The 17,955-nt window shown below is 37.9% G+C and overlaps 1 protein-coding gene across 3 annotated transcripts in view; it reads left to right on the top strand.

Moving 5' to 3' along the window:
- Positions 1–1,039: 1,039 nt before the first annotated feature.
- Positions 1,040–17,955, top strand: part of RFX7 (regulatory factor X7) — a 120,653-nt gene continuing 103,737 nt past the window's right edge. The window contains exons 1-2 of one of the 3 annotated variants that reach the window (XM_032481120.1): positions 1,040–1,178; positions 1,329–1,491. In XM_032481120.1, coding sequence (XP_032337011.1) covers positions 1,331–1,491 — 161 coding nt within the window. In that variant the 5' untranslated portion in view covers positions 1,040–1,178; positions 1,329–1,330. Of the gene's footprint in view, positions 1,179–1,307; positions 1,492–17,955 lie in introns of those variants that run through there. The other 2 variants (XM_032481121.1, XM_032481119.1) reach the window with 2 other exon arrangements.

Here is a 17,955-nt window from a genome sequence, read left to right on the forward strand (position 1 = left end):
AGGGAGGTGAGAGGAACAGCATGAGCAAAGGCACGAAGGAAGAATGAGTCTGCTGCGCGTGGAGAATGGCATGGAGACTTCACTGATTGGAGCTGGGAGTTCTTGCAGGGGGATGGAGGCAGCTATGATTGGATAGCTAAAGTGGGGCCAGATTTGGAGGGCTTTGAATGCCCGACCGAGGAGCACTCAACCCAGCTCCTGACTTGCGACTTCCGTTCAAGACCAAATTACCTAAAGGGTGGTTAATTCCAACGGGTGTTCTTCTTTGGGGGCTTCTGAAAAGTCAGCTTATCCTCTTACCTGCTTCAATTCTCTTCGTTTACCCAGGGAGAAAGTAATCCTTGCTTGTCGAGGGAAGGGGTGATAATGTTGACTGATTTCACTTTACTTGCTTGGAGGATGCAAAAAGACAAAAAAAAAAAAAAAACCCAACACATTTCCACGCCAAATATTAAATTTGGTTTCTCCTCCTCCTTCTCCTCACGCAAGTTCTCTTTCTCTCGCCAGCACCTCCCCCTCGTTTTCCTGCTCTCCTCCACCAGCCCGGCCAGTCCCCTCCGCGGCCCCGGCGGCGCGCGTTCCCGACCCCGCTGGCCCGCGCCCGCCCTCCGCACCCGTGCGCCCCCCTCCCGGCCCCCCGCGCCCGCGCCCGCGCTCGTATCCCGCACACACTGGTCCACGCCCCCCCCGCGGCCAAGCGGTAGGTGTTTTGCCGTCTGCGCCGGGCCGCAGTGCGGCTGCGCGCACTGGGCTGCCTCCGGGGCTGGCAGGGCAGCGGCGGCCGCGGCGGCGGCGGCGGCGGCGGCGGCGGCGGCGGCGGCGGGGCCGGGAGCGAGCGGCGGCGGCGGCGTGGGGAGTGGCGTGGAGCCGAGCCTGGGGCTGCAGCAGCGCGGGGCTCCGGAGTAGAAAGCCCCGGGAGCAAGAAAGGAAGGCGGGCCGCGAAGTCCCTGAGCAACCGTTCTTCTTGGATTTGGGGGAGCCTCGCCCCCCCACCTCGTCTTCAGACGCCCCCTCCTCACCCCCCAAGCCTCAGCCGCTGACAGGAGGCGGCGGCGGGGGGCTGAGGGGCGCCGCCATGCCTCTCCCGCGGTGAAGCGCCCCGGCCGTGAGGAGCCTGCTTGGTCTCCCCGGTGATGTCCCCCAGGCGGCAGGCGAAAGCGACTCACTCGAGCCCTGGGGTAAAGGCCTAGCTTTTCCAGCTTCCTTCCTCCTCCTCCTCCTCTTCCCCTCCCCCTCCTCCTCTCCCCCTTCGTCCTCCCCTCCCCGTCTCTTCCCTCACCCTTCCCCGCGCCCCCATCTTCCCTCCCTCCCTCCCACCCCTCCAGCAGCGATGGCAGAGGAACAACAACAGCCGCCACCACAGCAGCCTGATGCCCATCAGCAGCTTCCCCCCAGCGCCCCCAACTCGGGGGTGGCTCTGCCAGCCCTTGTGCCTGGGCTGCCAGGGACAGAGGCCAGCGCGCTGCAACACAGGATCAAGAACTCCATCTGGTAAGAGGATCCTCCATCGCTGGGGTAAAAAAGCCCAGGCACATTTCTGCTGCAAAGGGGGTGGGGGGCGGCGGGCGGGGAGCGAAGGAGGAGGCTGCTGCATTCATTGAATGTGGGTATCCAGAGTCGGTGCATATTTTTAGGATCTCTGGAGGTGTGGGGACTTTGCATCAGCCCCTGGGCTCGGGAGTCAAAAAATGCTTTTACCCCCTCCTCAATTGTGAGTGCAGATAAATAAGTTATTTGTGTCTTTCACTTATGTATAAGAGAAATATGGGTCGAAATTAAGTCCTATTGCATTATGATAGCATGAATTTAGGACTGAGGAATGTAAAATGTGTTTACTCCTTCTTGCAGTCATACAGGGAGGAAGAAGTGTATTGTGAATTTTCACCAGACACTGTGCGTAAGAATATTAACATGCAGCACAAAACCTAATGTGTCTTCCTTTCAGTTGGTTTAGCTGCTGTTTCTGGGTGTTTTTGCCTTCCTTATTCTGAGATTAAATTTCTCTTCTAGGGATTTTATTCTTTGCATTGATTATGAAGAAAGGGTTTCTTTAGTATTTGATATTTTATTTTAAGGTGGTAGTTTACACTGTAAAGTGATTTTCTGATTTGAAAAGACGTCTTTAATTTAAAATAAGTGGCTTGCCATTTTTTTCTATATCTTTTTTTAGAAACCATGGATGAAATACCCTTTCCTTTTCCTGTACTTTCTAGTATGAGAATTTCCAATATTTCATTATTAGATTAAACTCTGAGAGACTAGTGATAGTCTTTTAATAATTAAATACACTGAGTTAAGTCTGTCTCCTGTTAGTGCCATTGCAAATATTCTTTGAACATGAACTTGCATTATTTTTGTAGGATTCTTCATTAACTGACATTTTTGGAAAACTGTAGTGCTATTTTAAAAATGGAAAGCAATATTTGGAATTTGGTCTAAGAGACTGCCTTTAAATAGAAGTTTAAAAATAGAATTAAATGTGGTGTAAAAAAAGAAGCTTTGATTTTTAAAAATGAAATCTTGCATGTCTGTCATTGAATATGATTACTGAAATATCAAAACTTCTTAATTTTTAATATTGCAATCTAAAAATAAATGAATCATAAAACAACTGGCATTGCAGCATAGTATTTACACATTTTAAGATAGTGATAACTTTTAAATACAAAACTAAGGTTTCCTACATAGTAATTTTCATTATTTTCTTGGCATATGTCCATATTGTCATGATGCTTATATGAAGTAGGTCATTGAAGGCTTTAATAGTTTCATACTACACAGTAGTTGGCAGCTGAGTATCTTGCTTTCAGTTTTAATTTTTAAATGAAGTTTAAATATTTTAAAGGAGAATTTTTTAGGGTTGACAGTCGTCATGTTTGACAATTAGAATAGGTCAGATAAATAGAATTCTCGTGTGTGTGTGTGTGTGTGTGTGTGTGTGTGTGTGTGTGTGTGTTTGTGTGAAAGAGAGAGGGAGAAGGAGAGGGAGAGGGAGAGCGGAAGACTTTATTCTTCAATGGATGCTCTCACCCTTTTTTTTAAAGCTGTAATTTAAAGAAAGAGATGCTTTATCTCCTGCTTACCATCAAGGTTTCCAGAAACTAGGTTTATTTTCCCTACCTGCCCGCCACCCTTCTCAGCAGTATCTCTGAAATCATCATTAAATTGAATTAAGCACCTTGATTTTTACATTCAGGTAAGGGAAATACAAATTGAAGGACTAAAATCTTTTTTAAGAAAGGCAGATTTAATTAAAAGTTTCATTAGTAGTGTATACTTTAATTTATTATAAAAGCAATAAAGGTAAGGAACCTTCACTTTATATTTTGAAAATAAGAGTAAGTTGTATAGGCAACTGACTGAAGTGATTGAGTAATAATGATAGTGGAGTGCTCATTTTGGTAGGTCATGTGATTTAATTCTTTCATAATTTGTATTTACACATCCATTTCAACTTTACTGATTTTAATGTGAGGAAAACTTCTGAAGTACAGTGTACTTCAGTTTTTGATACTTGCTCTGAAAAAATAATGAGCAACAAACCCCTTAGTCCCCAAATGTACAAACTAGGTCTTCATTTTGAAATTGTAATGTCATACTTACTAGCATTCAGTTTTCAGCTTTAGAAATCCTATTTGCAAAAATTATTCTTTATATTTAAAAATTAAGGATAAACAATGTTGATAGATCATAAACAATGTTAGTAAATATTTTTAATACATAGTCTCATATCCCCTGTGGACTGGATTTATATTATTCATCAAGCGACTATGTAAAATAAAGATATTAGAAAGGGAAAACTCCTTCACTACCATCTCCTCCTAAGAAATAGTATGTATGTGTGTGTGTATATGTGTATCTATCTATCTATCTGTATAATTACAATCACTTCTAATGGATAAGATTGCAGTTTTTAGGTATCTCATTTCACATTTTTTGAAGCAACACTGTCTTTTTATCAATTATTTTATCATTTGCTAATATTTTGGAAGATTATCAATTTTGTATTACTATGTCAACCTTTGGTATCATTACTAATGAGAATTAAAAATTACACTAAATGGAAATGTGGCATTTAATAATTATCAAATGGGCTTTTCATTTAGGTTGACCATAGTTCCTAAATAATTGGACTTGCAGATCACAAACAAGTCTGTACTTGTCTTCCTATCTTACAAATATAAATATAGTATGTGATGTAGGCCTTTAGCTGGACAATGAGTTATTTATTATCTCAGTTCATAATTTATTCTGTTTATTAAACCAAAATGCTGTTTGGTAAAAATATGACCATGGTCATTTCAAGCCTTAACTGAGTCTTTGGGAAAAAATATGAAGTATTCAGAGTAGAAATCATGGTATTTAATGACATCAGAAGCCATCTTTTGTAAGAATTGGAAATATAATGTATTTTTAAAAGAGTTCTAGAAAATAAAGTTACTAACTTGACAACTTGATAGTGGTGTAATATTTGTGTAATACCTTTATAAATATCTTCAGCTTAAGTCCAATGAACCAAGCCTGCACCCTTCTTGATTTTCCTCATTCTCACTCTGTAGACAATTCCAGGTGACTTATACTGCTCACTTGAAAGGAGATTTATTTGCAGAGGTGTGTTTTAATACTGAATATGCTGCAAAAATGGTATTTGTATTTTGTAAATAATAAAAATAATAGAATTCCAATTTACACTTTTCGTTAGAAGAAGAAAACTAGTAATTAGTGTCTTTTTTCTAAATAAAGACTCATACTGGCAACCTAAAACAAAGCCACATACTTACCTTACTGCGAACTTCTTGAAGCTACATTGCACCACTCTTTGGTTACCTAAAAAAAGAATACCAAAGCAGGTTTTTTCCCCTCTTCCTATCTCCCAGTGTCTTCATAGTTTTAAAAAAAGAATATCTACTTAGTTTAGACCAAAAAAAAAAAAAATATGCAAAGTGCTTTTCTTTTCCTTTTTAAGGCAGTTTTACTTGAAACCCAGAGAGAATAAAATTATTGTGGAAGAAACTGCATTTGAAATCTCTTCTGCCTTTTTTTGATTAGTTATATTTAAGAATAATCATACCTACATGGTTGAGAGTGATTAACATATTTGAAATTAGACTGTCACAGACAACAAACTTTTACTTAGAAATTGAAAAAAAACCCCTGATGTTTCATTGTAGAAAATGTTCTAATACTGTGTTTACTCAACAAACAAATACAGAGATTTTTAAAAGAATTAGTCATTACCAATTGTTAGTTTTATTTTTATAACTCTTTATTTGCAAGTAAGACCTTATAAACCATTTCTTAAAACAGTCCTATATGACGTGTCATTATTCTACATGCTTTATGGAAAGAGATGAATTGAATGACAGGGAAGCTGTAGGATTCCTCTGATTCATTTATTAAATCCTGGAAGCAGTGCTGGGGCCAGAGTTCCTTGTCTTTGTTTAGTCCTGTAAGTCATACAGGCTTCTGAATCTGGTACATTTGAGACTTAGACTTATAATCAAAGTAGGATTATGTATTTGGACCATTTTGGATATTTCCTAAATTCTAATTTAAACCCAAGTTGAGCAATTTTTAGAAACTTTTTTATTTCTTAGTTACAGTGGAGCAAAGTATGGTGATCCATAAGTTTTTCTTAGTTAACACCATATTTGTCCTGATTTCTGTCCCCTATCATAGAACTCAGTAGTTCAGTTTTGTCCTTGGTTCTGGGCCAGGCAATTTATTAGCTCTGAATGATAGATAGTTATTGTTCCTTTAACTGCAATGGGAAACATTTACTATAAAGCTCATAACTTTAGAGTTAACTTTAACCATAAGCCCAGGATGTTCCTTTTGCTTTAAAATTAGACACTGATTAGTACGTCAACTGGCTTTTGAATATTTTAATTAGTTAGTGACATGCTACCTGCCCTGAGTTCAGCTTATTCATCTTCCATACCAGGTGTATTAAAGACTTGGGATCTTTTTTGCTTGTCTGTACTGAGGCCAACTGAGATGATACATCCCAGCATTAAGTGTTTCTGATTCCAGAAAGAAGGCAATTCCTTGCTCTCCTCCTTGATCTGAAACTGATGAAATTGTCTTCCCTGTTGATCAGAAAGGCAAGTTAAGCAGTTTCAAGCCCCTAGACTTTATGGCCTTATTTAACTTAGGTAATGACTTTGTGTGTGTGTAAATAATTGACCAATTTGCTCTCCCCATTGGGAAGTGTTTTGAATGGTGTAATGTGCAGAACTGATTTGGTTTCTGTCTCACTATTAGTTTTTGGTATTATTGGAGGAAATGAGCTTCACAGAGGTAGGAAAGACAGAAGTGTCTTATTTATTATGAAAGGTATGCTTTAAATAAAAACTTACGTGAAATCACTTTTTATAACAGAAGAATAATGTTGCACACCAAAATTGTACAAATGAAAATAATTAAAATGAGCATTGTCATATACTCAGATTTGAACAGTTTAAGCAAAAACAGTGTGTAAGTACTCACCTGAGTACCTACTATACACAAAGTACAATCCTAGAGACTGGCATTTGAGGAATGCCCATTTATTTGTAGTACTAACCTAAGCAAAAATGTGCAATAAAATCTCTTTTATTCAGTTAGAGGACCAGAGAATGAGGTGACAAGTGCAAAAGCGTAAATTGTGGGAGAAGTAAACCTTAGTTTCCTTGTCTGTAAAAAGAAAGGTTTGTATTAGATGACCTTGCAAGTTCCTTTAACGTAAATTTCTGTGGCACTGTTACTAAATTAATATTGGCAGCAAATAATAAAGCATACCATAAATATGGTGAAAGACTAACAGAATTAACCAGCAATCAGCAGAATGTTTTCAATGGACAGATTATTGGGCTTTATCGGTGTTTCCTTGGGTGTTAGCCAAGAAGAATACCTGAAGGTGTTATTCACTTATTCTTACCTTGTGCAAGAGTCCTGTTGTGTGAGATTCAGTCTGCAAACATTTATTGAGCATGTATTGCATTTAAAGTATTCTTAGAGGAGTTGATTATGCAAAAATATGTAAGATTATGCAGTAATCCCTCTTGTTGGGGAGTTTACTAGTTGCTAGCTGAGAGATTGCACTAGGGGGCTATTTATGTGATTGTTCTGTTTCATTTATAAAGAGGTACTCAATACTTCTAAGCACCTAACATAGGAACTTTTTTCCTACAGTAATAATGTAATATTTTAAGGCAGTAGTGAATATTATATTGTAAATTTGATTATGTAATTAAGAAAGGTGTGTATTCTTCTCAGAGTAACTTAATGTTGAGTTGAACTTCACAACTTTTCCTCTTCATCGAGGATAGACGTTTTAATTCGTAGTTGTGACAGTGTTGTTTATAAGTACCATAAAGAACAGGACAGTAAGATGGTTACTCCATACCTCTGACCAACCTAAACCACTCTGTCCAGAGCCTCCTTTTCCACAAATTTCTCTACATTTGCTATTTTAGGTTGCTTTCTCTTCTGCTTCCTTGAGGGTTCTGAAAGTTCAGGTGAGCAGCATGGACCAAAAGAGGAAGAATCTTCCTGCCCTGGGCAGGATAATAAGGAACAATCAGCTCTGAGGCCTTAATGCACTTAATTGCTGACTGTGAGATTAACATAGTGGTTAACCTTAAGTTACATGAACAAAAACTTTAAAAAGTGCTTTAAATTTTCTATCTTGAGACATTTACTTTTTTCTCTTTCATGGACTATATCCCTCCTATTCATAAGAGGTAATAGAAGACAATGAGGTTTGGTTAATTAAGCACAATGCCTCTATCAGGCATCTATTACAGTAGCTCCTGTATATATTACAAAAAGCTGTGTGGGAGGTGAGGTTGTATATTCCTCACATCTTAAAACACACTGAAAACATACAGATAATCCTTGCTATTTGAATTCTATTTGGCTTCTGAATTTGAAGAGTGAGAGGACAGAGTGACAGATTCCAATCAGTTATGTTTTGGAATTGTAGGAAGCAAGAGTCCATATAGTGTGAAATACCATCTCCTCCAAGTAGTCTTACCTTAAAATAAATAAAAAAAAAAATTACCTGAACCTGTTCATAGTCTGCGTTTGGAGAGTAAGGGATACTTTTACACTCATTCCAATGCAGGATTCACAAATTGGTGTGAACTTGCATGCTACAAGTCTGATGGATGAGCGATGCTTACCAAGGGCACGGGAGTAGAAATGATGATACATGTACCCTGTAACGACCTCCCCTTTTCTTTCTGAAATCTGTCATTTTTGGAATTTGAATACTGTTATATGTTAAACATAAGAACTATTGGTTATCTTGGAGGGCGACTCCCTCGAGCCTTGATGTTGCCATCTATGGTACCTAACTTTAGGACACAAACCAAGCATGGAGAACACTTGGGTTTGCTTTCTTTACTTGTGTTCTTTTTATTTTTCTGCAGCTTTCCTACTTTGATCACCTTGTGCTGCTAAGTAGCTACAAGCTGGGAACAGGGGATTACTGTATTAAGTGGCTACTTAAATTTGTATTATCCATAACCCTTTTTCTTTGCTTTCATTATCTTGTTTCTCTGCTTATGCCTGTGCTGGTCTTTTTGCCTGTTACCTTGAAAACCCTTCTCTTTTTTCCTGCTAATATGGGTGTCTAACTTTAAGGTCCAACTCATATGCCACTGCTTTCTTGAAATTTCTTCCAATTTCCAGGGAAGAATGATCTGAGTTGTATAAATTAATTTTTTTCAGTAATTTACACTGGCCTTACCTGAGATGAATCCATGTTAGTGAATTTTTACTAAATTTAAACAAAACATTTTCATTTTCCAATATGTAAAGTTTATAGGAATTCACAGACTGAATATACTTGAAACAAAGCAATCACTGCATAATAAATACTTTACAGTATGACAGTAAAATATTATTTGTATATGGGGTAGCCAAGAACTTGGCATTGTTTTTGCAGTGTATATGAAATTTTTTAAATGTAACTGGATAAGAGTGTCACTTCAGTGATATCTTGCTTCTGGAAGGTTGAGAAATGTATTCCAACAAGATGCTTCAATAAATGTAAGTGAATTACTTCACTAATTTGATTGCATTCATTAGTTCTATTAATTGCATTTGTATATAAGCAACCTGTGATAAAAATTTAACTGTCAAGTTATTAAATGCATGATCCCTTTTTCTGAAATAGGAGAAATTATCGAGCATTGTTTGGGCAAATTCTGTGCACACAAGTTTCAAAGAAGTGAGAAGGTCAACAACTAATCCTGTATTCACGGAATGAAGTGGTCAAGAAAAACTGAATTCAGTACACATTTATTTTAATGTCTACTACATATAGGCATAGGAAGATTAAAAAGTAATAAGGCTCTAGCTCTGCCTTCAAAATATTCCCCCTTGGTGTGCAGTTGTATGCCTCATCAACTGAATTTAACAGAAGTAAATTTTGTTAAATGCAGTGATGGTATAATTGATGGTATAAACGAATACAGAATTAGATGAGAGAGGGATTCAGGGAGGACACATTTTTACTGGCAAAATTCAGGATTGTGGTCTTAACAAAAAAATCAGGGGATGAACTATTGGTCCAGATACATTGAACAATTTGTTTGCTGGGAGATCTTTATTCCCAAGAACAAGAATTAGGTTCAGAGTCGTTGATGACAGTATGCCTTGCCAGTAATGAGAATAACTAGAGCTTAGGACAAAATTTGCTTGACCGAGGAGTGGGGTTATCACCAGTCACAATCCTTTCATCTAAATTTTAATGTACAAAGGTAGAAGCAAGAATGAAAGTGATAATGAAAAAGAAAAGGATGAGGGTGGGTGGAACTGAGGCAGAGGACCGGAACTGTTCCAATGGCAATCTTGAAAGGGGACTAGATACCCAGAGTTGACTCAGTGAATGAAGAGGATCACAATGTTTAATATGGGGTCCCTCATGTACCTCCTTCAGCCCTTATCTTGGCTTCTCCTTCTTGGCACCTCTAACATGTACTTTTCTATTACTGGAGGCAGTTTGTTTTCCGCTTCACCTGTGTCTGCATATTTCGGGAATTTGTTTTAACATATACTTCATTTCTGTCAGCAAACTGTTCTTTTCCACAGACTGCTTTTCCTGTGACTTGGTACATGCTTAGGAGTTCCTTAAAGCAGCAGCAAAGAACCTGGGAGGTTTTGCAGTAAAACAAACAGTTGATCTCTCAGAGACCTAAAGTGTTCATTCACAGTCATAAGAAAAAAAGCTATTAGGTGAGTGAATGAAGGAAGAATAACAAGCTGTGAACCAATATGCAAAAATCTTTCCTCTCAACAATAGAAACAATTATAGCAGAAAAGTACTATTTTTTCTGACCACTAAGGAAAGGTTTAAGAAATAGAACAATCATTGCTAGCTAATCTTACCCCAGCCTGTACTGTTTTCCTTATCCCTTTCCCTCCCTCCAGTCCCTCAGTTATTATCCTGTTACATGTAAGCCCACTCATATTTTTGGTGGAGTAAGAGTGAATACACATTCTAAAAGTGTTAACTGTGCACTTAGACATCATTTTCCCTTCTGCTTTGTTGTATTCTCCAATTTTTAAAAAATGAGCAAGCACTATTTTTACTTCGGAAAAATATCCAAACAAGTAAAATAATGCCCGTGTCTACCCTGCTGCTCTTCCCTTTAGCTTCTGTCTTTCCATCAGGTCTTTTCTCTGTCTTGTCCTTTTTAGCTCTTGCAGTCTGACTTCCTGCTTTTGCAACTCTGGCCTTTTTTCAGTCTTTATCTTTCATTATATCTCTAACTTTTCTTCTTCTTATGATTCCTTCACACCCTGGAAGTTATCATTCATTCCTTTTTGAGGTCCACCTTGGTACCAGCTGCCCTGCCAGGCACTGGGGATTCCATGAGCAAGGATGCAGGATCCCTGTTTTCAGGGAACTTACCTCTGATTAATGTTTTATCTTTTCTGCTTCCTTCCTCTGGATGCTCTCTAATTGTGCATATCCAAACACTTACTTCTCAGCCATCCATTCTTTTTCCCTTTTTACTTCCTTGCTAAAGTCAAGAAGTAGATAGGTTGATGAGACAGCCCTAACAACATCTACTCATTCATTCGCTAGTATACAGGTTGCAACCACTGTCACCTTGGCGTTTTCACACTAATGATGTGTGAAACGCCATGATGCCTTGCCACCTCCATTTGCTTGCTTCTCCAGTTGTTCTAGGTTTTTGGTAGTAGATACCACTGTTCTTCATTCTGTCAGGCTAGCAATGTGGGTTTCATATTTGATTTGTCTCTCTCATCTCATGCCCAATATTTTAATGTGTTGCCAAGTTTGTCTTGTCACTTAAGTTTCTCCCTGTGTTCTTATTTCCAGTGCCAAGACCATAGCTCAGTGCTTTACCATCTCACTCCTGGATTATTATAGCAGCAAAATAGCGGCTCTCTGCCTCTTGACTTTTCCCCCTGCTGAACTATGCTGTATATTGCTGCCAAAATAAGTTTTCTAAAGCATCCTTTTTTTATGTAGTTCCTGTCTAAAAATCTACAGTAATTTCATCTTGCCCACCATATCATGTCTAAAGATGTCTGTCGGGTTTCAAAGGCCTGTGTAATCTAGCCCCCTGTAATCCGTCCAACCCTATTTCTTGCTGCTCATCAGCATTCAGCTCCACTTCAGTGCAGCAGGCACTTCACTACTTGCCTTTTATTTTGTGATTCTGCTTTCATTCCTGCTTCCCATCTTTTGTGGCGTCTCTACTCCCCTGTCTCCAAATCCTACTTAATCATGTTGTAACTGTTTTGAAGTTGTAGTTCTGCGTGTTGTAACTGTTTTGAAGTCGTAGTTCAAGTCATTGTACTAGGAAACATTCTTTAGCCACCCTAGTCCACATTGGCTTTTTCATGACCTCGTATTTTTTCCAGAGGCAAAAAGGGTTTCATACAACACAGTATCAAAAAGTAAAAGGAACCCACACTGAATGCACAAACTGGTGGCAAGTCTGCGAGATCTGTACAATTAAGCACTTAATCACTCTTAATTTTTTTTTCCTATGTTGCTTTAACAACAAGTTCTCTGAAGCTAGGGGCAACACCTTTTGCATCTTTTTATTTCTTATCCCGCAGTTGGCACTACTGAATCCTATTTTTGTTTGCTACACTCTTAGAGGTACTTTTTATCCTCCTACATATTAATGTTTCTGTGTTTGATATATTTAATGCAGTAATTTTCTCCCCAGACAAGTTATTAAACTCATGCTGCATTTTACAGACTAGAGGACTTAACAGCAGTTGATTTTATTTTTTTGAGAAATTGTATTGATGAAACTGAGATAATCATGTATTTAGAGTTTTAGTTCTACTCAAATATCTTCTGTATATCTAGGTTAAAAAGTGATGTATATCCCGAGTGAGAGCCATTGTGTCCCTCATTTTAAAAATATTGAGCAGATGACTACTACATAGTACAGTAACCTTTCATATCTGAGTATACAGTAGTAGTAGACCCTTGAATAATATGGGTTTGAACTGGATAGGTCCACTATATGTGGAGTTTTTTTCAGTAAATACATGCTGTGGTACTACGCCCGCCATAGTTGGTTGAATCCACAGATGCAGGGCCTCAGATACCGAGGGTGACAGTGAAGTTAGATGAGGACTTTTGACTGCACAGGAGTCGGCACCCCAACCCCTGCGTTGTCCAAGGGCCAGCTGCACTTAGTAGGGTTTTGTGGACTGATGAGCTGTGTCCCACCTTAGTTCCCAAGAGATAAGCTTGGAATTGAAAACTCCTTTAACACTGAGCTGGAGACAGCTGTTTTAAAGTTTGGTCCTGGTGGAAGATTTGACCTCCTTGTTTTAGGACCCAAGACCCAAGGCTAAGGTAACTTGTTGAGTCTTGGCTGAAGATGACAAATAACCAAGGGAGGTGTATTTATCTGGAAGTGAGGAGAGAATAACTAAAACAGGGAAACAGTTCAAAGGCCTGAAGTGTTTCAGATTCATAAACAGGCTAGTCTGCTGGACCTGTTTATCTGATGTAGAACCTTGTTTGTTTGTTTGTTTGTTTTTATGTGTGATAGATACTCTTTCAGAGATACAACAACTAGTTTATATTTTAAAAGACCCTCTAAGCTTTAAAATTGTATTTGGATGACACTACTTGGTTTGTTAGAGCAGTGATCATATTAGCATTCCCTGGGAACTCGTTAGAAATGTAAATGTGGGGGCTCCACCTCAGATTTACTGTAACAGAAACCCAGGGGGTTCCCCCACAGTCTTTGTTTTAGCATCCCTTCACGTGATCCTGATAGGTACTGGGGTTGGTGAACCACTGGCTTAGAGGAGATGTCTTCTAATAAATATTAAGCCCAAGTCATCTCTGTGGCAAAGGTTTAGTATTATCGATCCTTGAGTGCCCCAGGTAGTAACTCCTTTATTTTAATTTTTATGGTATCTGAATCCAATTCTGCTGTGGCATCATTTACACTGTGTTGTAAAAGATTTCCACTGAGTTGAAATCTTTAGTTTCAGCAGTTGTACAGTAGTTAAATGAATTGAATAAAAATTAAGCAGATAATGCATAGTCATCATTGCACTGAGCCCTGGTCAACAGTTGAAAGACACACACACATACACACACACACACAAAATACCAGTGACTACACGTGCAAGAAAGTATGGGATGTATAACCCAGGAGTTGGTGAGGTTTTTCCTCTTTTCACAAGAGTAAAAGGAGATAAGTAACCATTTTGAAATACACCCAGAGCGCTCTGTTCTCTTTAACAAGGAAGGCCTGCCTCAAAGGAAACTATTTTACCAGAGCGTAATCACTCAAGTTTTACCAAAGCCTAATTGACCCGAGGGAAAGAAAATACCCAACTTCAGCCCCTTCTAGTCTTCGATGTGGGAGAAGGGGAATACCTGACTCAGGCTTACTGAAAGACTGGGGCCTAATCACAGGACAGTAGAATGACCCTGCTCCCTGCAACTTTACTACCACATGAGTAGGGCTCCTGTATAATGATGGAGTTACAGCTGAAACAACCTTAAGCCTCGGGCCTTATTTAAGGAGTTTATAGGTACTCTCAAAGTTAACATGGGAGACAAAAACTAGGACATTACAGAAAATTTTAGCCTCACACACCACAGCAGTGGCAAACAACTAACACATCCTCACTCCTAGCCAGATGAACATAAAACCACACACTAAAAGTCTGTGTATCTCCAGTCCTGTTTATCCAATATTATGTCTGTCTTTCAACAAAAAATTACAAGGCATGCTAAAAGGTAAAAAGCATAGTCTGAAGAGGTAAACCAAGCATCAGAACCAGACTCAGATACGACACAGATTTTAGAATTATCAGACTGACTTTAAAATTACTATGATTAATATGCCAAGGGCTCTAATGGACAACATGCAAGAACATGGGTATGGGGAATGTAAGCAGAGAGATGAAAACTCTTAAGAAAGAACCAAAAGGAAATGCTAGAAATAAAAAATACTGTAACAGGAACAAAGAATGCCATTGATGGGCCCGTCAGGAGACTGGACATGACTGACAAAAGAATTACTGAGTATGAAGATATGTCTATAGAAACTTCCAAAACTAAAATAAAAAGAGGAAAAAAGAGTAAAAAAAAATAGAGCAGAATATCCAGGCACTTGTGGTACACTTGTAAAAAGTATAACATGCATGACTGGAATACCAGAAGAAGAAAGAGAGAGGAATAGGAAAAAGATTTGATGTATAATGGCAGAGTTTTCCCCAATGAATGACAGACACCAAACCACAGATGCAGGAAGCTCACAGACTACCAAGCAAGACAAATAACCAAAAAAGCCTACACCTAAGCAGTTTATGTTCAAACTGCAGAAAATTAAAGACAAAGAGAAATCTTGAAAGGAGCCAGAGGGGAATAATCACCTTACCTACAGAGGAACAAAGCAAGTATTACATTAGACTTCTCTTCAGAAATCAAGCAAGCAAAGAGAGACTAGAGTGAAATATTTAGCACTGAAAGAAGGAAACTACCAACCTAGAATTCTGTATCCAGGGAAATTATCCTTCAAAAGTGAAGGAAAAAATAAAGACTTTCTCAGACCAACAAATATTGAGAGAATTTGTTATCAGTAGACTTGCTTTTTAAGAAATGTTAAAAAAAGTTCTTCAAAGAGAAGGCAAATGATGTAGGTCAGAAACTCAGGTCTACACAAAGATAGGAAGAATGGGAAGGAGTAAATGAAGATCAAATAAATCTTTTATTTTTCTTTAATTGATTTAACAGATAGTGGTTTGTTCAAAATACTGTTATGTGTTGATTATAGCTATGGGTAAGTGAAATGAATGACAGTAATGTTATAATGTCATATGAAATGCTCAAATAAAACCAAAGAGGGCAGAAAATGGAAAAGACCAAACCAAAAAAAGAAAGAAAGGGCAAGAAATACTAAACAATTAAAGATATGGTACGTATTAATCTAAATGTGTCAATAATCACTTTAAATATGAATGTTCCAAATATACCAATTAGAAGACAGAGGCAGTCAGAGTAGATTAAAAAAATAAGCCCCAACTATATGTTGTCTATCATTCACATACTTTATCATTTAGTAACCAATTGCTTGTAACATATATCAGGAATGTGTTGTAACATGGAATTTGAGAACCTTTACTATAAAAGTTGCAAGCAAATGGTGAGCAACTTAAGGGAGTAAAAAGCTTAAGGGAGAATAGCCGTATTTTGTGCCCAGTTTTGTGGATAAACTTTAATTTTTTCCATTTAGAATTAATTTTACAAGTAATTATTGAGCATTTCTTAGGTAGATTGATTTTTTTACACAGCTTTAATCAGATAATTTGCATACCATTAAATTCACCTGTTTTAAGTGTACAATTCAGTGGTTTTTAGTATATTTACAAAGTTGTGCAATCACCACCATGATAATTTTAAATGTTTTAATTTTTTTAACATTTTTTAAGCAGTTGAAAAGTGAATTATATTGACTGCATTGACTAGCAGTGGAAAGGTGATTTGTTTAATTATAATTTGGGGAATTCAAAGGCAGGAGGAGCATTTGAGGTAGTGTGTTTGCTTTACATGCTGATGAGACTTAACAATAGGACTTGGGTTTCTAGAAACTCAAAGATGAAGTTGCATTTGGCTCTATTCTTTTTCTCTGCAACCTTTCCTTGTCTTTATGTGCCAGTCCTTCATTACTTTAGATATGCTGAAAAGTTTGCTTCTATTTAGATGTTCACTGCTTAAAAAAAAAAAAAAAAATTCTAAGTATTGCCTTGGGCTTCTCCATAACTGGTTGAGTACTTGAGTGAGTCTTCCTACAGCACACATTTTTAGATGTTTCAGCTTTATGTATTTATAATTATAGAGCACAATATGTCAGATGTGACTTTTTTTTCTGTAACATGTTTCTGAACCAGTGAGGTAATTGTAGTATCCTAAATTAATTTTCTCTTTAAGATGGTTAGAAAATTAATTTCCTTGCCAAGCATAAAGACTTATAAAATAGAGTAACTTTTATTTTAAAAAATCTTATATATTTAACAGTTTTAAAGTGAAAATAATCAGAATCACAAAAAGACACTCCACTGAAGTGATACAAGTTATTTCAAGGCACTCTGAAATTAGTTGCCTTAATTTCTGAAATTAGCCTTTTGAATTTGTTTCCTTTATCAGTAAAATGAAAATAGTAATAGTGCTTACCTTGTAAGGTTGTAGTGACGATTAAAGGAGATAATGTGTATAAAACACTGAGTATAGACTCTGACACATGGTAAGTACTCAATAAATGTTAGCTGTTACTCTTTAGCCACAATAAAATTCAAATAACTTTTTCACTTTAACCCATAATCTGTTTGTAAGACTGTGTGATTGCTTCTGATTCTGATACTGAATCACTGTACTGTGGTAGAAGGAACTGCGATGATATTTGAAGGTGTTTTCCAGGCAGAGGGAACAGCAAATGCAAAGGTCATGAGAAGGCCGCCCTAAGGAGGCCAGCTGGTGGGAGTGCATCCGAATATAGCAAGTGAGGTCAGAGGTAAAGGAGGGGCAGATCTGTATAGGGCCTTGCAGGTCTAGTAAGCACGACGATTTAGACTTTTCTTCTGAGATGGGAGCTATTGGAAGGCTTTGAGCAGAAGAGTGACTCTATTGGTGTTTTAAAAGACTCACTTGACTGCTGTGTTGAGAAGAGACTGGAGGGGCAAAGGCAGAAACAGGGAGACAAGGCTGTACTGGATTAGGTGCATGCATGTGTGAGTAAAAGATGAAGTAAATACTTCTAATTGTTCATAGATGGTGGCCTCAGGGTGTTGCAGTTAACCATGAGTGGCTTAATTTTCCTTACACACTTTTCTGTATTTTCCAAAAACTTTAAGTAAGTGTTTTCGTGGTCATAAACAGTTACCATTTTCTTTGGAGTTGTGATAATAGTAAAAAAAAAAAAATTATGAAACATATTAGGCTCTTTGATTAGTGTGATATACTTGCATATTAAGTACAATGTCATAGGTGCTACTACTAACATTGAAAGATTTTCCATCTAAAGAGTCTCCATAAAGAGACTAAATGTTCATAATCTGTCTATTGGAGTGTGATGAACTATCAGCAGTTTAAAATAAATGACCTAACTAAATTAGTAAAAAGTGAGAATTAGAGTATAAAACATTTTACATATATTCAATTATTTTAACCACTAGACTGAAACTATGTATTAACAATAGAGGTAGTATTTTAAAGAATGGTACAAATGATTATCATTATAACAATCCGGTAGCCTTACTATACTCCTGGCTTTATTTTGCGGTGAGAGTTCTGTGAATTACTATTTTTGAAATCTTAAACTCTTGTTAAAGTAATTGCATTTAGATAATGGTTTTAATAGACTAGTTAGTAAGCCGTTCTAGGATCTCTAATTGGCCTTATTCCTGCCTGCCTTCATCTGCAGTCCTTTTGCCTGGTCCGTGCTT

The sequence above is a fragment of the Camelus ferus genome, chromosome 6, assembly GCF_009834535.1.
Source record: "Camelus ferus isolate YT-003-E chromosome 6, BCGSAC_Cfer_1.0, whole genome shotgun sequence".
NCBI classification, from domain to species: Eukaryota; Metazoa; Chordata; class Mammalia; order Artiodactyla; family Camelidae; genus Camelus; species Camelus ferus.